Source organism: Ailuropoda melanoleuca, chromosome 8, assembly GCF_002007445.2.
Source record: "Ailuropoda melanoleuca isolate Jingjing chromosome 8, ASM200744v2, whole genome shotgun sequence".
Classification (NCBI taxonomy): domain Eukaryota; kingdom Metazoa; phylum Chordata; class Mammalia; order Carnivora; family Ursidae; genus Ailuropoda; species Ailuropoda melanoleuca.
This window is the reverse complement of record NC_048225.1, coordinates 60,643,543-60,671,292: the sequence shown is the minus strand read 5'-3', so window position 1 is coordinate 60,671,292 and position 27,750 is coordinate 60,643,543. Positions and strand designations below refer to the sequence as shown.

The 27,750-nt window shown below is 40.6% G+C and overlaps 1 protein-coding gene across 2 annotated transcripts in view; it reads left to right on the top strand.

Moving 5' to 3' along the window:
- Positions 1–27,750, top strand: part of STK33 (serine/threonine kinase 33) — a 152,884-nt gene that overhangs the window by 10,016 nt on the left and 115,118 nt on the right. Inside the window, exon 1 of one of the 2 annotated variants that reach the window (XM_034666521.1) lies at positions 27,174–27,211. The exons of the other annotated variant lie outside the window; for it this stretch is intronic. Within the exon in view, the coding sequence (XP_034522412.1) occupies positions 27,206–27,211 (6 nt within the window). The 5' untranslated portion in view covers positions 27,174–27,205. Of the gene's footprint in view, positions 1–27,173; positions 27,212–27,750 lie in introns of those variants that run through there. 2 annotated transcript variants of the gene reach the window in all.

The following is a 27,750-nucleotide window of genomic DNA, read 5'->3' as shown; positions in this document are numbered from 1 at the left end:
TAATCCGAGACAGTAACTAGATGGGATAGTAGCGCCCAGCTTACAACGAGCCTGTTATGCTGGGCTGAGATTTGAGGTCCGTTTTGACGGAGAAAACTGAAGCACAATTTGTAGTTAAGAATTAACATCTATCTTGGCTTTGTTCTTGTTCTAAACCTAGCTTTTTTTTTTTTTTTAATCTTTCTTTGTCTTTTGTCTTTGGCCTTTTCCCCAAGCATCCGCTATTTTAGGCCTGTGCCTCGGTGATTCTCTTCACGTAACATGTGGCCACTTTGCTATCGTCCTGAGTTACTGGCTCGGGGTTCTAGCTCATGGGAGCTCCCTCTGTGTCAATATGCTTTCTCTGGAAGAATCGATCTCCAGACTCAGTCAGTAATGGGAAAGACCACCTTGTTGGCTGAGACCTGGTAGAGGGAGGGCTGTGGGGGGAGGGCCAGCTACGTGGGGAAGACCCCGAACCGGAGGTAGTGCCAGCTGTCGCTTCCNAACCTTCTTTATGTTGGTGTTCAGTTTATGACAATAAAATTCAGTGCTTTTCATATTTGTTATTATGAAAGTAAACACCAATGTGCAGCAGTGATTTTCAAGTTAACTTAATTGCTTTTCTGTCATATCTCTTCGATGGTACATATGTTATAATGTGTACACTTAGCTCATTTTTATAGTTGCGCCTTTTTCATTGAGATTTAATTAACATACTATAAAACTCACCGATTTAAAGTGTACAGTCAAGTGTTTAGTATATCACTGGGGTTTGTAGCCATCACCACGGTCCAATTCCAGAATGTTTCATCACCTTAAAAGAGAAATCCCACATCCAGTTGCAGTCTCCCCCCGTTCTCTCCTCCCCTAGCACCTGGCGAACACTAATCTACTTTCTCTCTCTATGGTTTGCCTGTTGCATAAATGGAATCATACAATATGAGGCCTTTTGCATTTGACTTCTCTCATTTAACACAGTGGGTTTCTGAATCATTTCTGTTGTAGTACGAGTCGGTACTTCATTGCTTTTTTTGGGGGTGAGAGAGAGGGCGAGTGGGGATAGGGGCAGGGGAGAGGGAGAATCCCAAGCAGCCTCCACGCTCCATGTAGAGTCTGACATGGGGCTGGATTCCATGACCCTGAGATCATGACCGGAGCCAATATTTAGAGTAGAACACTTAACCTGCTGAGCCACGCAGGCACCCCTTCCTTCCTTCTTTATGACTGAGTACCGTTCCGTTGTACAGCTATACCACATTTTGTTTGTACATTCGTCAGTAGATGGCCATTTGGGTTGTTTCCTTTTTTGGCCTCATGAATAAAGCTGCTGTGAATATTTACATACCAGTTTTTGTGTGAACCTATGTTTCGTTTCTCTTAAGTATATACACCTGAATGTGAAATCGCTCATCGTATAGTAATTCTATGTGTAACTTTTTGAAGAGCGCCAGGGTGTTTTCCAAAGTAGTTGCAGCGTTTTGCACTCCCAGCCCCAATGTGCAAGGGTCTCGGGTCTCCATACCATCACCCGCGCCTTTATTGCCTTTGATTGTAGCCATCAGGAGGTGTGAAGAGGTACCTCGTTTTGATTCGCATTTTCCTCATGACTAGTGATGTTGAACATCTTTCCACATGTTTGTTGCCACTTGTGTGTCTTCTTTGGAGAAATCTTTATTTAAATCTTTATTTTTTATTTAGATTGTGGAGTTGTAAAAGTTCTTTGTATATTCTGGATATGAGACCCTTATCAGACAGATGTTTTACAAATATCACATTTTCTAGATTGTCTTTTTACTTTCTTGGTAGTGGCCTTTGAGGAACAAAAGTTTCTGATTTTATGAAGTCCAGTATATCAATTTTTTCTTTGGTTGCTTGGCTTTCGATGTCATGTCTGAAAACCTATCGCCAGCTGAAGACCACAGAGACTTACCTGTATGTTTTAGGAGTTTTGTAGTTTTAGCTCTTACACTTGGGTCTTTAATCCGTTTGAGTTCATGTTTGTCTATGTGTGAGGCAGGCGTGCAAACCCATTCTTTTGTGTGTGGATATCCAGTTGTCCCGGCACTATTTGTTGTACACCTCACAAGTCAGCTTGTGAGGCATGTTTTGGGGAAACAATTTGGCTGATTCCTTATCTCAATTAGATGCCAACATTCTACACATTGGGCATTTGAGGCAAAGGAACATCTGCATTGCTAGCTAGGAACTAGGACTTTGGTTCCACATTTCTACATCGGTTTGTAACTTGGTGAATTGGCTCGTAGGAGATGTAAGCTTCGGTCTGCTTCCCTCTCTAATCTGCCTTAAGGCCTCTAAGTGGACCTCTGTGGCTGCCTCGTTGCCATCTTTTCTCTGAATCATAACCTGATTCCCATTTGACCTTCTGGGGAAAGGAGAAGAGTCAAGGAGAAGTTGCTCCCTCCCTTCTTTAGAAAGGCCCTAAAATTTTCCTTCTAGTCTCGTGGGAGGAACAGAAAAGCCATGTGAACATTTCTACAAAGAAAAGGAGGTGATCCTCAAGGGAAGACAGATCTTGTCACCTCTCGTGCCTCCCCTTGACAGGTCCTCTCTCCGGAATTATGACCTAATTGAGCCTTGGCTGATTTCAGAACTCCTTTTCCTTGAAATGGAATGATAAGGAAGATAGCTTTGCGTTCTTCCCAGAGATTCAAGTGATATTGTGGAAAGAGCTTGGGATCGGGGTCAGGCTCACCTGAGTTCAAAGTTTGGTTCCGCATCTCGAGCTTGGGTTTTTTTAATCTATAAAATGGGGTTTATCATCCCAGTTTCCCAGAATGATTATGAAAAATAAATAAAATATCAGATGTAAAGTACTTAACAATGTGTAGCCCCTAAGTCAATGCTAGTTTCCCTTCTCTCTTTTCCACGTTTTCTGGGAAACTTGTTTGTAGAAATACAGATTTTAAAAACTCCATAGGATCTTAGAGTTGGAAAGGACCTTCGTACTTACGACCGTAACACTTTGTTGAATCTGTCAGAGCTCTTTTCGTGTTTATTTACTTGTTTTATTTGGTTAGTATTGATTGCTTGCCGTATTTCAGAGCCTTCTCTTTCTGTCTGTCGGAAGTCAGTGGAGGAGAGATGGCAGACATACACTACACAAGCCCGATGTGTGCTTGTCACTTCACTCATCCTCTCTGCTCTCATTGGATTCATCGTGTAGGAAGCGGTGAGCCAGGCGCTACCGTAGATAATCTTGGAAAGCGGACGCGCCGTCTTGGAGAGCTCGTGGTCTCTAGTGGAGGGAAGTACACCAAGAAATGGCCCTGTCCTGTGGGAGGTGCTGTTAGAGGCATGCGGATAGGGGCCGTGGGAGTGGGAGGGAAGCATTCCCCAGTCGGCCTGTGTGTTGGGGGGGGGCCGTCAGGGAAAGATGAGCAAAAGGGGGAAGGAGTCTGAGGCAGGAAGACAGCAGGCCCCAAGGCCCGGACGTGGGAAGGGATATACTTGAAGGCAGCTGACGCTCAGGGAAGTAATCCGAGACAGTAACTAGATGGGATAGTAGCGCCCAGCTTACAACGAGCCTGTTATGCTGGGCTGAGATTTGAGGTCCGTTTTGACGGAGAAAACTGAAGCACAATTTGTAGTTAAGAATTAACATCTATCTTGGCTTTGTTCTTGTTCTAAACCTAGCTTTTTTTTTTTTTTTAATCTTTCTTTGTCTTTTGTCTTTGGCCTTTTCCCCAAGCATCCGCTATTTTAGGCCTGTGCCTCGGTGATTCTCTTCACGTAACATGTGGCCACTTTGCTATCGTCCTGAGTTACTGGCTCGGGGTTCTAGCTCATGGGAGCTCCCTCTGTGTCAATATGCTTTCTCTGGAAGAATCGATCTCCAGACTCAGTCAGTAATGGGAAAGACCACCTTGTTGGCTGAGACCTGGTAGAGGGAGGGCTGTGGGGGGAGGGCCAGCTACGTGGGGAAGACCCCGAACCGGAGGTAGTGCCAGCTGTCGCTTCCGATGTTGGCAGAGCTGTGGCCTCTCTCCTCTCTTCTCCCGTAGTCCCTCGCGGGCTGACTGTGCCCCAGGGCTTGGGCTGTCGCACCTCTCTTGCTGTACCTTATTCAGAGTAACTGAGGATTGAGGAGTGGCCCGGCAGCTCGGGAATCCTCGCCTTGTTAGTGGCAGCCATCCTTCACGCGTCCAGCCACTTACCCCTCAAGACACCGTCTCAGCTGGCCTTTCCCACGTGAGAGAACACGTCCGAATTTCCAGAGGTCACTTATGTGGGGCTTTGTTCAGAGATCCTCCGTACGGTAGAAATCGTTGAAGAAACTGGCCTTGGAAAGATTGGTTGGGGGTGGAAGGGAACGGGGAGGGTATGCCGACTGTTTTCAGATATCTGAAAGGTGGTTGAAGTACGGTGGACAAGGTGGCAGATTTTGGTCTGAAATTCTGGCCTTACCTCTCACTAGCTTTGTTTTTTTAATCTAAATTCTTTTAAGCCTGAAATAATTCTGCAATTTAATAAATGTAGCAGGCAGGGCCTCTACCGCTGAGATCTGGATCCTTGAGGCAGATTGACTGGTGGCATTTTAGCATTTTGAGCTCAGCCACTAGTGAATTGAAGTTGTAATAGCTGTATTTATTATACCCAGAATTGAATGAGTTATTAATAAACCATTCCTTAGCCCCATATTATCTCTGTTTTACAGACTAATTTTTTTCAATAGGATTTTCTTAATTGTATCAAATGTTTCATTCCTAGAATGCTTAACACGTCTGATTGGTATAATCTCCAGGGAAACTAGACGGTCTTAATTACATCTAGTGTTTTGATTTCATTTGATTCCTTAGATGAGATTAAAAGTAATTTATTTTAAAGGCTATGACTACTCTCTGTATACCTATGCTTCTTGCAAATTTAGAAAGCTTTGGCTGTATTACATTAGCATTACCAGTATANGATGTCATGTCTGAAAACCTATCGCCAGCTGAAGACCACAGAGACTTACCTGTATGTTTTAGGAGTTTTGTAGTTTTAGCTCTTACACTTGGGTCTTTAATCCGTTTGAGTTCATGTTTGTCTATGTGTGAGGCAGGCATGCAAACCCATTCTTTTGTGTGTGGATATCCAGTTGTCCCGGCACTATTTGTTGTACACCTCACAAGTCAGCTTGTGAGGCATGTTTTGGGGAAACAATTTGGCTGATTCCTTATCTCAATTAGATGCCAACATTCTACACATTGGGCATTTGAGGCAAAGGAACATCTGCATTGCTAGCTAGGAACTAGGACTTTGGTTCCACATTTCTACATCGGTTTGTAACTTGGTGAATTGGCTCGTAGGAGATGTAAGCTTCGGTCTGCTTCCCTCTCTAATCTGCCTTAAGGCCTCTAAGTGGACCTCTGTGGCTGCCTCGTTGCCATCTTTTCTCTGAATCATAACCTGATTCCCATTTGACCTTCTGGGGAAAGGAGAAGAGTCAAGGAGAAGTTGCTTCCTCCCTTCTTTAGAAAGGCCCTAAAATTTTCCTTCTAGTCTCGTGGGAGGAACAGAAAAGCCATGTGAACATTTCTACAAAGAAAAGGAGGTGATCCTCAAGGGAAGACAGATCTTGTCACCTCTCGTGCCTCCCCTTGACAGGTCCTCTCTCCGGAATTATGACCTAATTGAGCCTTGGCTGATTTCAGAACTCCTTTTCCTTGAAATGGAATGATAAGGAAGATAGCTTTGCGTTCTTCCCAGAGATTCAAGTGATATTGTGGAAAGAGCTTGGGATCGGGGTCAGGCTCACCTGAGTTCAAAGTTTGGTTCCGCATCTCGAGCTTGGGTTTTTTTAATCTATAAAATGGGGTTTATCATCCCAGTTTCCCAGAATGATTATGAAAAATAAATAAAATATCAGATGTAAAGTACTTAACAATGTGTAGCCCCTAAGTCAATGCTAGTTTCCCTTCTCTCTTTTCCACGTTTTCTGGGAAACTTGTTTGTAGAAATACAGATTTAAAAAACTCCATAGGATCTTAGAGTTGGAAAGGACCTTCGTACTTACGACCATAACACTTTGTTGAATCTGTCAGAGCTCTTTTCGTGTTTATTTACTTGTTTTATTTGGTTAGTATTGATTGCTTGCCGTATTTCAGAGCCTTCTCTTTCTGTCTGTCGGAAGTCAGTGGAGGAGAGATGGCAGACATACACTACACAAGCCCGATGTGTGCTGGTCACTTCACTCATCCTCTCTGCTCTCATTGGATTCATCGTGTAGGAAGCGGTGAGCCAGGCGCTACCGTAGATAATCTTGGAAAGCGGACGCGCCGTCTTGGAGAGCTCGTGGTCTCTAGTGGAGGGAAGTACACCAAGAAATGGCCCTGTCCTGTGGGAGGTGCTGTTAGAGGCATGCGGATAGGGGCCGTGGGAGTGGGAGGGAAGCATTCCCCAGTCGGCCTGTGTGTTGGGGGGGGGCCGTCAGGGAAAGATGAGCAAAAGGGGGAAGGAGTCTGAGGCAGGAAGACAGCAGGCCCCAAGGCCCGGACGTGGGAAGGGATATACTTGAAGGCAGCTGACGCTCAGGGAAGTAATCCGAGACAGTAACTAGATGGGATAGTAGCGCCCAGCTTACAACGAGCCTGTTATGCTGGGCTGAGATTTGAGGTCCGTTTTGACGGAGAAAACTGAAGCACAATTTGTAGTTAAGAATTAACATCTATCTTGGCTTTGTTCTTGTTCTAAACCTAGCTTTTTTTTTTTTTTTAATCTTTCTTTGTCTTTTGTCTTTGGCCTTTTCCCCAAGCATCCGCTATTTTAGGCCTGTGCCTCGGTGATTCTCTTCACGTAACATGTGGCCACTTTGCTATCGTCCTGAGTTTGGCTCGGGGTTCTAGCTCATGGGAGCTCCCTCTGTGTCAATATGCTTTCTCTGGAAGAATCGATCTCCAGACTCAGTCAGTAATGGGAAAGACCACCTTGTTGGCTGAGACCTGGTAGAGGGAGGGCTGTGGGGGGAGGGCCAGCTACGTGGGGAAGACCCCGAACCGGAGGTAGTGCCAGCTGTCGCTTCTGGTGTTGGCAGAGCTGTGGCCTCTCTCCTCTCTTCTCCCGTAGTCCCTCGCGGGCTGACTGTGCCCCAGGGCTTGGGCTGTCGCACCTCTCTTGCTGTACCTTATTCAGAGTAACTGAGGATTGAGGAGTGGCCCGGCAGCTCGGGAATCCTCGCCTTGTTAGTGGCAGCCATCCTTCACGCGTCCAGCCACTTACCCCTCAAGACACCGTCTCAGCTGGCCTTTCCCACGTGAGAGAACACGTCCGAATTTCCAGAGGTCACTTATGTGGGGCTTTGTTCAGAGATCCTCCGTACGGTAGAAATCGTTGAAGAAACTGGCCTTGGAAAGATTGGTTGGGGGTGGAAGGGAACGGGGAGGGTATGCCGACTGTTTTCAGATATCTGAAAGGTGGTTGAAGTACGGTGGACAAGGTGGCAGATTTTGGTCTGAAATTCTGGCCTTACCTCTCACTAGCTTTGTTTTTTTAATCTAAATTCTTTTAAGCCTGAAATAATTCTGCGATTTAATAAATGTAGCAGGCAGGGCCTCTACCGCTGAGATCTGGATCCTTGAGGCAGATTGACTGGTGGCATTTTAGCATTTTGAGCTCAGCCACTAGTGAATTGAAGTTGTAATAGCTGTATTTATTATACCCAGAATTGAATGAGTTATTAATAAACCATTCCTTAGCCCCATATTATCTCTGTTTTACAGACTAATTTTTTTCAATAGGATTTTCTTAATTGTATCAAATGTTTCATTCCTAGAATGCTTAACACGTCTGATTGGTATAATCTCCAGGGAAACTAGACGGTCTTAATTACATCTAGTGTTTTGATTTCATTTGATTCCTTAGATGAGATTAAAAGTAATTTATTTTAAAGGCTATGACTACTCTCTGTATACCTATGCTTCTTGCAAATTTAGAAAGCTTTGGCTGTATTACATTAGCATTACCAGTATATCATCAGATAATTCAGGTTGTGGACTAGTATATGGGGTAGTTAACTTCTTTCAGAACAAAAAGCTTGATGACACTGTTTTTTTCACAACCCTCCTGCTGCATTTCTCATCACTTTCTTTGGGTAGCTTTGATTTCTATTTTCTGTTCATTTAGCCATTTCCATAGTATTCGTCAAGACTTGCGGGACGCATGGGTGGCTCAGTTGTTTCAGTGGCTGCCTTTGGCTCAGGTCATGTTCCCAGGGTCCTGGGATCGAGTCCTGCATCGGGCTCCCTGCTGAGGAGCCTGCTTCTCCCTCTGCCTGCCGCTCCACCGCTTGTGCTCTGACAAATAAATAAATAAAATCTTAAAAAAAAAAAAAGTCTTTCTTCCAAGGAAGTAGAGGGTTCTTGGGGTTGACTCTTTCTGAAATATCTGTTTCCTAGTGAATAAATGTTGGCAATAATTTGTAGAGTATGATTTTTAGTTCTGGGTGCCATGTTTCGCCCAGAGGAGGGTGAAGGGTCTGGGATGGTGAAGGGTCTTGACATGATATGAAGGATAGCTGAGGGTATTGGAGATATAGAAAAGATGGTTTGCCTCTAGGAAACATGACCAAGGGGACACATACTCTTTTTCTTCATATCTAGAAGACTGAGATCTATTAAAGAGGGACAAGGCATATCTGCAGGAAGGACAGACCAGGCATGACCTGTAGGAATATTTATAGGAAACCATTTTGGCTCAGTATGAAGAGAAACATTCCTTCATGGGTGTCCCAGTGAAATGAGCTTTTGGGGGAAAATAAAGAACGGGTTCCCTGTTGTAGGGAAATTTTGAACAGTGTCCATGTCAGTGTACATCAGATCTTCCATGAAAAAAAAAGTCCCATGTACCAGATGTCCTTTGGTGTTCTTTCTAATTCCTGGATTCTGTGGTCGCCTCCCCACTCCTGAAACTGTAATGTTGCTACTTCTCCATTCTAGATTTTCCTGTAGTGATTTGCGTGATTGAGTTAATATTCATGAACAACCATAGCACAGAAGGCTATGATGTGGCGGATAAAAGCTGCCTGACACAAAATCTTTTTGTAGGTAATTCTCACAGTGGATCTATACCATGTGCTCATGTACACTTATACACATGTATCTGTTTTGGACAATGGAGAGTTATTATACTTTCATGGGTTTGTCCTCTGTTCCTATTGTTATATATATCATGTCCTTTAAGAGACCTCTGAATCTCATAAGGAAAAATTTTTTTTATTTTGACATTTATCAAATTGATTTTAAAGAACACAGTTCTGTTAAGTTTTCAAAATAGAGACAATGAAGAGCCTTTGTGGGAGTAGGAATTAAAAACAGATGGTTTTATTGTGAGATTTGAGAAAGATCTATTAATAAAATAGTATAGACATTCAATTAGTGTCTTAGAAATTTAAGAATAGGAAATGAGAACACTATAGTCATTTTGGAAAATTGTGTTTTTAGACTCACTTATTAATTGGATTGTCGAGTGCAGTATTAGTGGTTTCAGAGGGCATCACAATTCATTACAATTCTGACCTGGGGTAATAGATATAGAGGTAAAATGAAATGCATTTTCCTTAAGAACTACTGGTTTTATGAAATGATTAAATCCGATTCTAAAATAAAGCATTAAGTGCAAACCACTAAGAGTTCACAAAACACTTAACGGGTCCCATGAAAGAAGATTTAGTGCATTTAGCTTTCAAACAGTTTGCTCATTGTAGATGAAATGCCCTTAAATTGATGCAAGTTATCTTGCCAATAAATTAATAAACTAGGAGAAGATACATATCTTCTTTTTGGAATGGGCTCATTCTCCAGGGACAGATGATTCTCTTTCAGACTAGACTTTCTTCTGAAGTGGTAAGGCATTGGAGAAGTCTGTTTTCTGCGTGAACTTAAGCTCAAGGTGGGTGCTAGTAAAGCTTTCGGTTTGATATTGTGAGAAAGGAAGTCACCATACTGGGAGGATTTCCCCACTGAGAAAGATTGACATTTTATAGGACTTAAAGAATTCTTTAATACTTTTCATTTAAAGAGCCCAAAGCATATGACTGTGTACAAATACATCTCTCTTCCATGAACTCCTGTGCAGCCCAGGCCATTTGTAGTAGAGAATATGGGGGAATGTCCTTAAGTTCATTGGGGAGCAAGGAAAAGCCTCAGCAGTCTTGGAGAATGAACGGATCTTCTGTCTCTGCCAAATCTAAATCTTCCAGAGGGTGGCCTCTTCTTCTAACGTCAGCCTGAGTACTGTGCAATGCACATAGTGATATTTCATGTCAAAATCATGATTTTTCAAATATTTGGGTATCTGTTACAAATAATGAACAAATGAATTTATCCCTTTATGTTTGAACATTTTAGAGTCACGTTGCTAAGTGAAAATAAAAGGAATTTCTGTTGAAAATATCCAACATTTTCCCTTAATAGCAATATATCCTTATGCACCTTTCTCAAAATATTATTAATAATATTGGCCATGGACAACCGTTTTTGAAGTGTTCCAATCACTGTGACCTTTAGACACGAAGCTGGGCGCAGAGGAGCTTTTTTTCTTTTCTTCTTCCCTTTTTGGCCTTCTCCGTTTTTACCACCTCCGTGCTTCTACACAGGATGTACAAAGAACTGCTGGGGTCATGATCTCAGGGTCCTGGGATGGAGCCCTGCATCGGGCTCTTTGCTCGGCGGGGTGTCTGCGTCTCCCTCTCCCTCTGCTGCTCCCCCTGCTTGTGCTCTCTTTCTCTCTCTGTCTCACATAAATAAAATCTTAAAAAAAAAAAAAAAAGAACTCTTCCGGAGGTCCTTACTTAATAAACTTATTCGTCGTCATGTGCCAACGGAATGAGACTGAGTAGTCGTTGCTGTTATTAATTCCTATCAATAACGCTTTAAAAGTGCGCCGAAGTATCTGAATGTTAATGCCCAACAATTTCACCTCCCTCAGCCTGCTTGTCCTCACATCTGTAGGACTTCACCACCACTTCCGTTGCTACCTTTTGGCTTATTTGTGTGAATAGATGGCTCTTTCCCTTCCTCCCTCTTTCTCTCCTTTTCGCGAACACTGGATACCCACTAAGTGCGCTGTGAGAGCCTGAAGGACACAATGATGAATTAATGATAGGACCACTGTCTTCAAGAGCGGTCTGGTGGTGGAGAGGAAGGTAAGTAATATGATGGAGTGTAATCAAAATAGTACACAGTGAGAACTAGGGATACAGAGCTGCCAAGTACGGAGGGTCGAGAAGCTTAAGCTTTGTGGCTGGGGGTGGGGAGAGTAAGAGACATGAACATTGACTAGTAAGGTAGCACAGGTGAGATTGAGTAGTTATTAATTTTTTGTTTAATCATTGTTGCTTAATCTGTATGAATTTTAGGCCTTGATGTGAGGCATTTGCAGTTCATTGTGCTAGAACTTGCAGTTGGCCTGAAGATTGAAGTGTGTATTTTATGTCCTTAAAACATCTCCTACAATAGATTTTATTTTTAATTTCCAGAGGTTTAGCACAATAAATATTATTGCTCATGATTCCTTGCTTCTGTATTACTGGAAACTTTTTCTGCCTATTACTCAGAGAAGCCCATTTTGCAGTTTCTTAAGGACTCTGACCTGGTCACTGGACAGTCATCATGATTAGATTCCGTGGCACATTGAGTGTCTTCCTAAGAGTTTCAACTTCTGTATTTATTAGTATTTCAGTTACTTAGTTTACTTTGGTTTTAAAAAATCCTTACTCTTGGGGCGCCTAGGTGGCTCGGATGGTTAAGTGTCTGCCTTCGGCTCAGGTCATGATCTCTAGGTCCTGGGGTGCAGCCCCACATCAGGCTCCCAGCTCAGTGGGGAGTCTGCTTCTCCTTCTCCCTCTGCCTCTCCCCCTGCTTATGCTCTGTCTCTCTCTCTCTCTCTCAAATAAATGAAACCTTTAAAAAAATAAAAAATCCTTACACTTAATGTTGTTCATAAAATATTCATAAATCTTATAAAGACCTATTTGCAATAATAAGTAACTAATTTAACAGATATTTAATAAAGCACCTACTATGTGGCAGGCATTGTGGTGAGCACTGGGATAAGAGAAAGATGGGGTGTCTGTACCTTCATAGAGCTTACAGTCTGATGGGGAAATACAGATAAGCTGGAAAGGGGCTATAAAGTACATGGTACTGCTTGACTCCTATAAAAGGGACCTAATCCAGACTTAGGGGCCTGGAGATGTGGTTTTGAGTGGAGTGGCGTCTACCTTAAGACTTAAGGATGGGTGGAAAACATCTAGGTAAAAGGTAAAGTGATAGGACGCAGTGTTTCAAGCAGAGGAAACAAAACGTGAGAGTGTGGGTGGACCTGAGGCATAGAGGAGCTGCAAGAACGTTGACAGGAGCCTAGAGTACGAGATGGGGGGGAGTGGAGGAAAATGAGGCTAGAGACCGTATTATACTTACCATGCTGGGTTTGGTGAGCCATGTTAAGGAATCGACTTTAATTCAAGGTAAGAGGGAGTGATGGTTGGGGTTTGAGTAGGGAGATGGCCTAAATTGATATGTGTTTTAAAAAAATCATTTTGGTTGCAGTTTGGTGAATATACTGGGGAGAGCTTGAGATGAAGAGATCAGTGAATTGGACGCTGGGTTAGTAATTCAAGTCGGAGATATTGGAGTGGCGGAGGCGAAATAGCCACAGGCTTTACATGACCAAGACTTTAAGTGAGATGGAGGCTCGGCTTAACTGGACGTTGGACTATGCTTTGAGTTTCTGTCTTGACGAAAAACTCCTGGAGTTTTTAAATGTATCTTTTATTTTAAGTTTTTATTTAAATTACAGTTAGTTAACATATCACGTTATATTAGTTTCAGGTGTGCAATACAGTGCTTCAGCACCTGCATACAACACCCAGTGCTCATCCCAAGTGCCCTCCTCACACCCATCACCTGTTTCACCCCTGCCCTACCCACTGCATTCTAGTAACCATCAGTTTGTTCTGTGTATTCAAGAGTCTGTTTCTTGGCTTGCCTCTCTCTTATTTTTTTTCCCTTTGATCATTTGGAAAAACTGCTGGATTTTAAACTCTCTTAGAACAAATATTTTATGACATTTAAAAAATCATGTCACTATTAAAAATAGTAGCACATATTATAAAGTGTACCAGACATTATTCTGAGCCCTTTACATTATTAATTGATGTACACTTGACAGCAATCTTATGAGATAGCTCCTGGTTTGATCTCAGTTGGACAGATGATAAAACTGAGATGTAGGCTAAGTAATATGCCTAAGGTCAGATGGCTAGTAAGGGTCTAAGCTGGGATTTGAACCATGCCAATTTGGGGTCAGGGTCAGTTCTCTTAATCACTGTTCCCCATTCCTGAGAGTTTGGGGGATGAGGCATGAGCCCTTTTCTCCAACTCTCTGCTATTCTGTATCTGTTCTCTGTTCTGAAGAGAAGCAGATTAATTCCAAAGAAAGTTAGAGGTAGAAGCAGGATTTATGGGTTTAGACAGAGGGAGGAGAGTAGAATGACTCTTAGATTTGTGGTTTGGCCTCTTGGGTGACCGTGGGACCATTCATGGAAACAGGAAGCCGCGGAGGCGGGAGAGCAAGTCTGGGTGAGGCTGGAGGGTGGAGGAGGAGCAAGGCGAGGTGATTAGTGCCGTCATTAGAAACATGCTGGCTTTGCAGTGCTCGTGGGTCACCCTCGTAGACATGCTCAGGGGACAGTCGTAGTACGGATCTGCTTGTTTGCTATCACAGTAGCTGGGACTCAGAGCGAGCGAGCGAGCGGGCTGTGGCTGCCAGATCCAGAGCAGCTTCTGTGAGCCGGGTCTTGGTTTAAATAGGCAGGAGCCTTCTAGGTGAGGGAAGCACAGTGTAGCTGATGACTTCCTGCTCACAATGGACACTTCCCGGTAAGACTGTAGGTGGAATGAGAAGATCTGAATTCTAGGCATTTTTTTTTTCTTGTAAAGCATGTGGCCGGTGGCAAATCATTCCTCTTCTTTGGCTTTCATTTCATTTATTTATTTGATTATTTTAAAATCATTTAAATTCATGTTTAATAGGTTGCCCTTCAACTGAAAGGGTTTATCTACAAAAGAATAAATCTATCTGCTCTGCTTGCCTCATAGTCGTTGAAAATCAGAGTGTCCTTTAATGGGCCTCTGTTTCTGAGATTCTTATTTCAGGAATTGAACTCAAGTGTTTGAACATACTTTATAAATGGTAAAGTAAGAGTACAAATATGAATTAGTGGCGCTCGGTGTTTTGTAGAGATTATGTGCATAAATCTGTAGGTAGTGGCAGATGCGCAATGGCTCCTGTTGTCTTGCTCATGAAATTCAGACTCTTGAGCTGATTCTTTGGGGTCTGGGCCTCTCTCTCTGGTGGCTGTAAAATGAACAGAAATGATTGGATGTCATATTTTTTTTGGAAGAGGAACTAGCAAAATTTGCCCACTGACAATAAGAAAGAGAAAAAGAGATTGGTGATGACTGTAACTTTGTGATTTCCAAGTCCACAGTACCATTTGAAAGAGAACGTTACATAAGAATTTCCAGGAACTGTGCTAAGTGACTTATATCTTGATTTGATTTAATTCTCACAGTTAACTATCATTACTCCCATTTTATAGATGAGCAAACTGGGGCTTGCCTAAGGTCACGCATTGGTAAATGGCAGAGCTGGGACGCAAGCCCAGGTCTTCTTATCCACAGAGCCTCTGTACATAACTATCACACTGTATATTTTTTTGGTTTAAAGTTTATTTTTTGACTAGATTATACTTATACATGGTATAATTTAAAAACAGAAGGGTATACAGTGAAAGTCTTCCTTTTCACCCTGTCTCCTGATACTCATTTGCCTAAAAGGAGAGTCCTTTCAGAGATGTTCTGTATGTATACGTCACTGTAAATTAAATATATAAAAATACACATATATGGTACCCAGGCCGTGTATTACATACAGATAAAATTTCACTCACGTTTCACAAGCAGTAGTTTACTACTGGCCTGCTCCTTGATTTTTTTTTTTCTTTTTGCCTAACAATATCTAGGAGATTTTTTCAGTTAAAGGGGCCCTTCATTTTTAAATTGCTGTATAAGACTCCACTGTATGCATATAGCACTAGTCCCCTTTTGAAGAACTGCTGAATGTTTGCCAATATTTCACTACTATGAACCATGTCTAACAAAGAACTTTGAATTCGAGTAATTTTGTGCCCATGCGAGTCCACTGCATATGCTGAACGGCAGCCTCGGGGTTGCTCGGGCTGTGGTGATGCGTTACCGAAAGAGCTGCACTTTCTTACTAAGATGGGAGGTGTTTTTTATTCCAAGTCTACAGGCGTGTGATAATCAACAACCGTGTAGGGTTTCGGCACCAAAAACAAAGAAAAAGCAAAAAACCCAACTGTGTAAATGCTTTCCTGTCAGCAGGGCCCCACCCCAAGCACTGTAATCGTCTATACGTAGGGGCCTGTAGGCTTCAAAAATGAGAGAAGACAAGGTTATGGCAGAGTTGACCGACTTGGAGTGCGAGATGCCTGCGTGTGAGCAGACATTTACTCAACAGAGTGCAAATTTTGTTCCTAAAGAAAAATGACTCACTACTGCTTGGAAGAACTTCCCTGGAGGTGCAGTGACGCGTTTGACCCTGAGTAGGATTACCGTACGGTTCTTGCTTAAGAAAGGTGCCATGTAAAACTGGCTGTAATGGCTCTGTTGCCATTGAGTATATCCAGGAAATGGGCAAAAGGGAATTTTTAAGATCTATGTGTAAAGTGAAGAAAGCCAAAGTAAGCTTGTGCATAAGGAACTGTGGAGCTGTAAGATGGAGCTGAGTGCAAGTGGTTTATGTCCTTACATCTTCATAGCTTCTGCGTTGGTAGAACGCGATGAAAATGGAGGTAAACATCAGTACGATTACATAGTACTTTGGATTTTTCTGAGCTATTGAGTGGGCAATTACTATTTTTAGGAGTGGTTCTAGATATTCTAACCTGAAGAGTATAGAAAAAATAATACATTTGTATGTCTAGATAAACAAAGCTAAGGAGGGTGACATGGCGGAATCGAGAAACATATTTAAGATTATTCTGCTTATAGCACAGTACATAAATAGTAAATAATAAATGAAGTTTGTGAAAAGCCATGTAGGCTTTTGAAATTTGGGTCACAGCTGAGTTTGATTTGCTGTCCTAATATTCTCATTTATTAATTATGCATTCTTCGAGTATCTTTGTTGGTTTTTCTTTCTGGCTGTTTTCTGTTTCATAGTTATTAGCTCTAGAATCTATAGTAAATGGATTCTAGAATGCAGACCAAAGTCACTTTAATTAATAAAAATGTAAAATCTCTTACCCAGAAATATAGCTTCTTAGTTTATTGGTATTGTATTTGGAACATAATCATTACATGTAACAGAGTGATGCTGCCATATTTTAGTAGTTGTATCATATTAGCTACTAAATACTAATTTCTGATAACTCCGAACTGGATATGTTCTGGGGCTCCTGTCCTGCACTTTCTTCAAAAATGGATCTTCCCATCCCACAGCCTCTGTTCTGACACATCTGAGTTCCTGCCACTGCCAGTTTGAGGCCCTCCCTCAAAGTCTGATTACACCAAGGTTGGCTAATTGATATGCAGTCTTTTCAGCAGTTTATGATCTGTGTTGCTTGACTTGTTCTCATGCGTGTAACACATGGCTGTCAGTGTCCAAGAACTCCTGCTTCCCACAGGTTTCCGCAGTTTGCTGAATCAGACTCTGAGGTTACATGTGCAATTTCTGGTTCAGCGGGGCCCAGAGTGGCTGCGACCTTTTCTTGTCGTACCTTGTTTGCATCTTCACTTCTCACTTTGTGCATTTTCTCTGCTGGAGAAGGAAGAAACAAAATAGAAATGTGAACACATTTTTAGGATGCGATCCTACATATAGCTCATTGCTATTTCATTCTTTTATGGGTTGTGATGTTTTAGTGGAATGCTTATGTTTTATTTAGTTTGATGTCACAAATGAATCCATTTATAAAAGCAACATTAAACCAACTTTTTTTTTTTTTTTTTTTTACAAAATTACCATGTCTCTGAGTCAGGCGTTCACTTTTAAATGTTCTAGTGGTGGTATTCTGATGGCGTTCCTCAGAGCTTCTGATAACGTTCACCCGTGGGTTTGGAGATAAACTTGAAAGCAGTAAGAATTTGGAGCTCACTTCGGTACTCCGGGGAGTTTTGCTTGAGCAGGAACTGCTGCAGTCGATTGGGTTGCGGGAGCTTAGCCCACAGCATCTTACATGAAAGCTTCAGCGTGTACTAGTTGGCAGGTGTCATGATTCTTATGTGACGGCTCAGAAGATAGAGGTGCGGAGGTTCGAAAGCTTGCGTGGGAGCAGTGAATGTCCGGTAGCACTGTAGGGGTGAGGGTCTGAGTACTGCTCCACCCGTGGGATCCTACTCTGAGTCTCTCTGATTAAGTAGTTGCAGATAATGCTACGGCAGCCTGTTCTTTGTTCATGGTCATTTATTGTTAATCAAGGAGCGGGGAGGGATCACAGTGATGTGTAAAAATAGTTGATCATTTGAAAGTTACACTGTATGGTACATCCTCCTTTGGTCGTTACTCACAAATTTGTCAAAATAGTATGGTAGAGGTCTTAAAAACAGGAGATCCTAGGCTTATTTAATTTCTGTTCTTTCCCCCAATATTTTTTTATAGAATGTAGAGTGATAGCTTATACATTCTGAAGCTCAGGAAACATTTCCATTTTAAAATTAAACGAGCATCTTTGATTTCTGGTTTCAAAAATGTATTCCACCCTGAAAACATATTATTAACATTGTTTAAATACAAAATATGTACAGAAAAACTGAAATTCTTGTTGCTTATATTTACTTAGTATATGTGACTTGCTTCCTTTTAATGCTATACGTTTATTTCCTGAGCCCTAGTTTGAAAATGGTGAATGTTAAAGTACATTTACAGTTAGGTCACAGTTTGAGATTACAGATGCCTCTCCTATGTTGTGGACTAGTTCTTAAATTAAACCAGTGGATTAGTGCATGGAATTTGTTGAAAGCTGTTTCTTTGCAATATTCTGATGCTTTTCCTAAATAAGTATCTGGTGTTCGCCCTACATTTTTAAAATAACTTTTTAATTTTGAGATCACTGTAGAGTCACATGCAGTCATAAGAAATAATAGAGAGAGATCCTGTTGGACTCTTCATGCAGTTTCCCCTAGTGGTAACATTTTGCATAACTACAGTTCAGTATCACAGCCAAGAATTGACATAAACACAATCTGCATACCTTATGCAGGTTTCACCAGTTTTTACATATGTGTGTGTGTAGCTCCAGTCCTTCACGCCACGGCCATCTCCCTCTCTCCTCACCTAACCCCTGGGCACCACTGGTCTCCTCTCCATGTCTGTGTAGTGCTATCATTTCTAGAATGTTATATACACACATCTTATTTTCCCTCTCCATTGTAATGCGTGCTATCTGAAAATAAGAACAACTACAAGAAAAATGGCAAAGGATTCTTAATATTTGTGCTTATTTCATCAGGTGTTCTAAGGTTTTCTTTGAAAGAAGGCAAAGTTATCACCTTAATGTTCACTAGGTAAATTATTTTCCCTGGGCATAAATTATAGTTTTCATATACTAAAATGCTGAGTTACCAAATCTATATAGTTGACATATTCAAAAATGCTTGTAATTCAGCCTTCCACTTAAATATCACCTTTTCAGAGAGACTATTTTGATGATTCAAACTACAGCAGTTTCCAAGTTACTCTCAATCTCATTGTCCTCTATTTTCATGCTAGCACACAGGCATTTTATGATTTGTCTCTCTATCCCTTCTTTATCCTCTTAAAATACAAGCTCTGTGAGAGTAGGGACCTTATTTGTAGTTTGCATCTTGTATTTCCAGCACCCAGAGCGGTGCCTCTGCAGAAGATGGTGTTATTGCATAACATGCATTTCATAGGTCTGAAAACATATCTTCTAAGCCCATATTTGTTTGTTTACTTTGATGATAAATTTTAATTTTTAATGGTGCCCCGACTGTGCCTGAGTTTTGGTGTATAGTGCTGAAATGTTTGAATCATTCTACTATAATTTAGTCAGCCAGTGACTTGTTTGGGAACATTAAATACCCGGGAGGCAGAACAATTCTTGCATTCCCTAGTCAGGTCTGTTTGCAAGCATCCAGTAGTCTTCTGTGAATTGACAGAAGCCTAGAACATCTATCATTTGCTTCCCTTCATAGAATTACTCTTAAGAGTTTGGTCCGATAGCAGATTTCCTGGGTTTGAAGCCTGTCTCTATCATTTATTAGCTGTGTGGCCTTGTGCAAATTACCTAACCTCTCTGGATCTCAGTTTCATAATCTGTTGGATAAGGGTATTAATAGGACTTATTTTATAGAGTTGTTACAAGAATTAAGTGAGACACTGTCCTAAAAGTACTTAGACCACTTCCTGGCACATAAGAGATGTTTAATAATAATGCTAGCTATTATTATTCAGTGTGAGAAATTTAGGATCTGTTTTATTCACACATCAAGCAGTTGAAATAACACAATTTATGGCTTACATCTAATCAGATAGTAATGGATCGTAAGAGTTTTATCTATAATCGGAAAATGGATTTCAGGTTTATTTATTTCCCCTTATTACATCAGATGGTTTTGTGAACATCAAATAGTTTGGAAAGTGTTGAAAGGAAATGAAATCTGAGAGGCTGGGAACATATTCTCTTTTGACTGTTGGTTGTAATTCTTGCTTTGAATGAGAGGGGTCACCTCAGAACATAGACTGGTCTTCTGTTGTCCATGCAAATTATGATCACTAACATAAGTTTCCAGACATTGGTTAAATCTGATAGTGAGAGGCAGTCATGAAGAGGATTAGGAAGCTACTGCGGTTTGGTTTTAGCTCCCCTCACTCCTCCTCTTAGAGCTCTCTCTTCGTTCTTTTTTTTTTTTTTTAAATAATTTTTATTTTGTTATGTTAGTCACCATACAGTACATCCCCAGTTTTTGATGTAAAGTTCCGTGATTCATTATTTGTGTATGACTCCCAGTGCACCATGCAATACGTGCCCTCCTTAATACCGATCACCGGCCTATCCCATTCCCCCACCCCCTCCCCTCTGAAGCCCTCAGTTTGTTTCCCAGAGTCCACAGTCNTAGCTCCCCTCACTCCTCCTCTTAGAGCTCTCTCTTCGTTCTTTTTTTTTTTTTTTAAATAATTTTTATTTTGTTATGTTAGTCACCATACAGTACATCCCCAGTTTTTGATGTAAAGTTCCGTGATTCATTATTTGTGTATGACTCCCAGTGCACCATGCAATACGTGCCCTCCTTACTACCCATCACCAGCCTATCCCATTCCCCCACCCCCTCCCCTCTGAAGCCCTCAGTTTGTTTCCCAGAGTCCACAGTCTTTCATGGTTCATTCCCCCTTCTGTTTACCCCCCCTTCATTCTTCCCTTCCTTCTCCTACCGATCTTCCTATATCTTGTTCCATAAATGAGTGAAACCATATGATAATTGTCTTTCTCTGCTTGACTTATTTCACTTAGCATAATCTCCTCCAGTCCCGTACATGTTGCTGCAAATGTTGTGTAATTGTTCTTTCTGATAGCTGAGTAATATTCCATTGTATTTATGGACCACAGCTTCTTAATCCAGTCATCTGTTGAAGGGCATCTCNTCTTGGTTCCTTCCACGATTTAGCTATTGTGGACATTGCTGCTATGAACATTGGGGTAAATATGGCTCTTGTCTTCACTCCATCTGTGTCTTTGGGGTAAATACCCAGTAGTGCAATGGCTGGATAATAGGGTAGCACTATTTTTAACTTCTTAAGGGACCTCCACACTGTTTTCCAAAGTGGCTGTACCAACTTGCATTCCCACCAACAGTGTAAGAGGGATCCCCTTCCTCCACATCCTCTCCAACATTTGTTGTTTCCTGCCTTGTCTATTTTTGACATTCTAACTGGCGTAAGGTGGTATCTCAATGTGGTTTCGATTTGAATTCAAGCTATACTACAAAGCTGTGATCACAAAGACAGCATGGTACTGGCACAAAAACAGACACATAGACCAATGGAACAGAATAGAGAACCCAGAAATGGACCCTCAGCTCTTTGGGCAACTAATCTTTGATAAAGCAGGAAAAAACATCCGGTGGAAAAAAGACAGTCTCTTCAATAAATTGTGCTGGGAAAATTGGGCAGCTATATGCAAAAGAATGAAACTTGACCACTCTCTCACACCATACACAAAGATAAACTCCAAACAGATGAAAGGCCTCGATGTGAGACAGGAATCCATCAAAATCCTAGAGGAGAACATATGCAGCAACCTCTATGACATCGGCCACAGCAACTTTTTTCATGACACATCTCCAAAGGCAAGAGAAACAAAAGAACAAATGAACTTCTGGGACTTCATCAAGATAAAAAGCTTCTCCACAGCCAAGGAAACAGTCAAAAAAACTAAGAGTCAGCCCACGGAATGGGAGAATATATTTGCAAAGGTCACTACAGATAAAGGACTGGTATCCAAGATCTACAAAGATCTTCTCAAACTCAATACACGAGAAACAAATAAACAAATCAAAAAATGGGCAGAAGATATGAACGGACACTTTTCCAATGAAGGCATACAAATGGCTAAAAGACACATGAAAAAATGTTCTTCGTTCTTTGTCTCAGCTGTCTGCTTTCTGCTTGCTGCCCTCCACACACCATCCTATAAACATTTTCCATACCATCTAGGAATGTAAGTTTGCCACTGATTGTCTAACTCCTTAGATTGAGCTAGTCACTGTAATAACTCCCTCCCCTGTAGCAATAAGTTTACAAGAAGTTGCAAAGAAATGTGCAGGGAGGTTCCATCTACCTTTTACCCATCCTCCCCTAAAATTAACGTCTTGAGTAACTGTAGTATAATGGCAATACCAGGAAATCGACATGGGTACAATCCACAGAGCTTAGTCTATACATTTATTTGTGTGTGTGTGTGTGTCTGGTTTGTGGAATTTTTTTTTAAGTCACATGTACAGTTTTGTGTAACCCTCACTACCTGTAGCCATCAAGATGCTGAACTAGTACCACCGCCACAGGCTCCCTGTGCTACTCCTTGATGGCCGTACCTACCCCTCCCTGACAATTTGGTCTCCTCTTTATAAATTTGTTATTCCCAGAATGTGATGTAAATTGAATCATAAAGTATGTTACTTTTTGAGATTGGCTTTTTCCACTCAGCTTAATTACCTTGAGCCTTGTCTATCAAAGTTTGTTGTGTATATTAATAGTTTGTTTCCTTTTTATTTCTGAGTGCTAGTCCTTGGTGTGGATGCATCACAGTTTGTTAAACTGTTCACCCGTGGGAGGATGTTTGGGGCGCTTCCAGTTTTTGACTGGTACTAATAAAGCTGCTATGAACATTCGTATACAGATTTCTATATGAACATACATTATCATTTTTTGGGGGATAAATGCCCAAGAGTTCAACTGCTAGGTTATATGGGAAGTCCGTTTTTTAGTTTTATTTATTTATATTTCGTTTTTTAGTTTTTAAAAGAAGCTGTCAAGGTATTTACCAGAGTGGCCATATCATTTCATATTTCCACCAACACTGTACAAGTCATCTAATTTTTTTCTTTCTTGTTAAAATTTAATTTATTTAGGCAATCTCTGTACCCAGTGTGGGGCTCGAACTCACAACCCCAAGATCAAGAGTCACATGTTCTTCCGACTGAGCCAGCCAGTCACCCCTATGAATAATCTCATTTTTCATATCCTCACCATTATTTGGTAGTGTCACTGTTTCTTTATTTTAGCCATTATGACGGTGATACAGCATTTTGGTTTTAATTCGCATTTCCCTAATGGCCAGTGATGTTGGTCATCTTTTCATGCACTTATGTGTCATTTGTGTATCTTCTTTGGTGAAATGTCTGCACATGTGTTTTGCCCATTTTCTAATTGGATTTTTTAATGTTGAATTTCGAGAGTTCTTGACTTTTCTAGCTATTAAGTTGTTTGTCAAATGTGTGATTTGCAAATATTTTCTCCCAGTCTGTATTTGGCCTTTTTAATCCCTAACCAGGTCTTTCACAGAGCAAAATTTCTAATTTTGATGAGGTTAACTTATCAGTTTTTCCTTTTTATCTATTTTGTTTTGAAAAAAAACTGGCATACAGTTTGGAGTTTGTTGAAATTCTTGGATCTGTGGGTTTGTAGTTGCCATCATGTTTATAAAAATTCCAGCCACTCATTCTTTATTTTTTCCTGTTCTCCTTTTGATACCATTTATGTGCATACTAGAAGCCTGATATTGTCCGATAGGTCACTGCAGCCCTGTTTATTTGTACTTGGCTTTCCCCCCCGCCCCTGTGCTTTGTTTTGGATAGTTCCTATTGCTATGTCTTCAAATGAACTGATCTTTCCTTTGGAAGTGTCTAATATGCTGTTAATCCTATCTACTCTATTTTTCATTTCAGGTATTGTATTTTTCATCTGTGGAGATTCCATTTGGATTGTTGAAAAAATCTTGCATTTCTTCTTTAACCCTGTTCATGTATTCCTCTTTCCTCTTAGACATGCACAGCATATTTGTAATAGCTGTTTTCCTCTTCTTGACGGCTAGATCTGTCATCTCTGTCATTTGGGAGCCATATGCCTGCTAGCTTTTAACTGGATGTCAGACATGGTGACTTTCATGTTGTTGGTTGATGGATTAAGTTGTCTTTCTTCACATAGTGTTGGATTTTGTCCTGGTGTGCAGTTAAGTTGCTTGAAGTCTTTTGAAGCCTTTTGAGACTTGCTTTCAAGTTTAGTTAGGGCAGTCGTTTGCACAGTATTTGTTGAAAAGACTTCTGTAATTCATTGAATTACTTTGCCACCTTTGTTGAAAATCAGTTGACCTCTGTTCTGTTCTATTGATTTGTTCCTTGCCCCAATACCAGTGTCTTGATTATTGTACCTTTATACTGAGTCTTGAAAACAGGTAGTGTGACTCCTCCTTTTTTCTTTTTTAAGATTGTTTTGTCTTTTCTGGGACCTTTGCCCACTCTGGAATCAGTTTGCCAATTTCTATCAAATGTGCAGCAAAGTTGAGGATCACAGAACAAACCTTAGTAAAATCCATGCCTTCTGATGTTTCTTAGAAGTTGTTTTGTGGGCCTTTTCTCGAAAATACTCCTCAGGATGACTGGGTTTCATTCTACTTGAACTTCCGTACCTTTTAATTTCTAAAAAATTGCTGTAGTATACATACTATCATATATTATTATTATATATACTGATAAATACTTTTCTTCAGGCCTTTGCTGGGGTATATTTGTTGCCTTCTGTATTTTAGTGGTTTTGGTAGTACTGAATTGATATTGTTTTAATCTTAAGAATTTAAGTGTTGATTTAGTAGAAGAAAAACAAGAAAATAACATAGCACATCATTGATTAAATCTGTCCACAAAGGATGTGTAAGAGAATTGAACTTTTCCCTCTGTAGTATCAGAATTGATCTTCCTTCTGCTATGTTATAGTTTCTAGACAGGTATTAGGGAAATATTCAGGGACACAGTTTTTATGGCACTGTACTTAATGAAATATTAATACTATAATGAAATGGCATTATTGCTTTTATATTTCCAAATGAGCTTGAGTTTTCCCAAAAACTTCAAATAGGCTGTTTTTTTGGCTGCTATCTTAAAATATATGCTTTAATAGTCTTCCATTTCTTGGTTACTTTACATGGTTTTTTCTAGAATTTACCTAACCAAATTGCAGTATTCATTTTCACAATTATTTGAGTTGTGGTTTTACATATATAAAACATTACCCACAATTCATGATTCCAGTTACATAAATTGGTCCTTTTAGTCTCTTGTAGTAAATACATGTAGATGTCATGAATAAGCTCTTACAGGAACTTTTATATCATTTTAATGGGTTCATGTTTTGTATTGAATAACTGAATTGCAACTTTTAATTTCAATTTGGAGTGTTCACAGAATAAAATATTTGAATTAACTGAAATGAATTAGGGCACCTCAGGACAGTGATGGAAAGAACTAAGAACTTTATTCATTTTATTAGAGTGATCATATTGTTTTATGAGAAAACAAGCCATTTCGCTCTGGATGGCATTTATTTGCGGTAAAGAAGTACCTTGGAATTATAGACCATTTTTCAGTTTTATGGGCATTTCTGTCAGCTGAAAATAATTGCTGATTTGGGCTTTCCTTGGAGCAAGAGGTGGAAATTATTTTATTAACTTTGTATGGAGGCATCATTTAGTCGTTAATTAGATATATTACTCTGGAAGCAGTGGAATATTGTTTCTTAGAAGTTTAGAATTCTGTAATAGAAGCACAATAAAAGAATAAGTCAGTTGTAGAAAAGTGCCACATATGTGGTTCAGAGACTCTGAGGCTGATAATGATTGAGAGCGCAGCACAGAACTATGTCTACAGAAATTGAGTCAAAAGGAGTTCAAAGCTTGAAAGACCCTGGTGAGGTTGGGTTTTGTTTTAAAAGATAGTATGTGATGTTCTTTGTCATGCCCATATTGGGACCACAAAAAGACTTTCCGGTATTTCCCACAAAATGATCATCAGGTAGAGTTCCCTGGCGTCTGACCCCCGCCCCCATTCTGTTATACACAGGCATAGCTCGTGTATTTCTGGAAGTGGGAGGAGCTGGTGGTATACGGGTTTGTTATAGCCTCATCCCGAAAGAAATGTGTTTCTGCCAGGACTCTTGGTTTTCTTCATATCCTCTGAAATTATGCTATGCCTCCAACCATACGTTGTTCCAGCTACAAATCATAATAAGCAATAATTTTATGTCACGAAACTAGGTACCACACAATGTTCTAGGTACTTTCCTCGTATTGACTTATTTGAGCCTCATGTCGATTCTGTGACATAGGGTAATGTTATTTTTTTCCATTTTACAGATAGTAACAGACACAAACATTGTCAGCTAGAAAGTGACAGAAGTGAGCTATGAACCAGATTCTCTGCCCTTAATCCTAGTCTTTTCTGTCTAGCTTGAATTCATTAAGAAATCCCAAGTAAATTTGTGTTATCAGTGTTTTTAACATTATTAACTATGTCCTAAGTTTGACAGTTCCAACTTTGTATTAGAGACCCCTCCAAAAAGCTTGTTTGGTAATTTCTTTAATTTCCACTAGAGGTCAGTCTATCGCCTGGCAATGTCAGTATTGTCTGCTTCCCGGTCTTGGAGTCCAAAATTTCAAGTGTACTAAGTTAAAGAGGTATGCTATGAAAGAGACTTGGGTAGCAGAATAATTTTTAAATTAGAAACATAATCAAAGAGTCATCTTTATAGTAATAAAGGCATAGATGACTATTATAAGACCCAGTATTGGCTCAATAGATTGTATTTGCTGAATTTAATCAAGATATCCTGGGACCAAAAAAAAAAAAGTGCTGGGGGATGATAACTGGTGTAGAAAAGGCTAACGACCTTGACCTTTCTTTATTGCCTCTAAACTAACCACACATTAAATATTAAACCAATTTTGGTTTGCTACTACTCCAAATCCCATTTAATTCATTCAAGGATGTTGAATATACCCTGAGAGTAATGAAATAGTGAAATTACTTAGTGTTCATTAATAGCTACTCTCTGGTAATTTTAACGTAATATGTCTGAGAATTTTTTAAAGTAGCTTAGAGACTTTTATTTCTCAGCTTTCAAGTTTTAGAAATAACAAGGTATTGAATTACAATGCAGAAACCAGGAGCCTTCATTTAGAAGCAACATTTTGAGGCAGCTTGTGTGTTTGGAAAAGAGGAATGTCATATTTTGGAGGCATCCAGATAGTTATTTGGAGACTAGCAGTCCTGAGTACAGAGCAATTTAACCAGCAACGTCAGTTGTAGGTGAGAAGTGGTTCTGGCTCCTGTAGGTTAAATAAAGTCTTTTAGGCAGCCTTCACGTGGACGGGAACAATCTGACTTGACTTCGGATTTGTCACACAGGAAATGAATGGCGACACACAGAGGAGGCCAGGCCAGGGAGGAAGTTTACACAGGAAGGTGGGTCAGCAGAGTTTGCAGGTCTGGATAGGGAAGATGTTAAATCCAGGAGACTGCTGGAAGAGAGAAGAACAAGAGAATCCTATACATAGAGAGAGATAGGGAGAAGCAGACAGGATATTGGGGCTTCCAGGGTGACAAGTCACATCTAAGACCTGAGACCACTGAGCATGAAGGTAAGAACTGGCGATTCCCAACAGTACCTTTCCCTTACTACGTACTTAACACGTTAGGTACTGTGTTAAGACGCTTTGTATATATTATCTCATTTTCCTCTTATAAGGCAGATTTGAATCCCCTTTTACAGACAAGATGACTGAGGCCCAAAGAGTTTCAGTAGCTTGCCAGGGGTCCTATAGCTTGGGAATGGCCAGACTGAGATTTGAACTCGGGGCTTTGTGACTCCAGCTGTGAAGCTGTGCTTCCTGATGCAGAAGGCGTTTCTTTTCTGCCTCAATTTTATGCTGCCCGCCAGGTAGGGAGAGTCGTAGGCTTGCATCCAATGGGAAATTAACCCCATAGGTAAACCCCAATTATGGCATAAGTAGAGGGTTCTAACTTCCAGGGAGGTGGGAGTAGGGATATTTTTGTCAAAAATGTGGTTTCTTCACCTCTGCCTATATTCACAGTAAAGACCTATATTCTCCATGTAGCAGTGATTAGGTGGTGGTGAATCTATCCCTTGTACTTCTTGCTGCTTTGTTGTTTTTTTCCT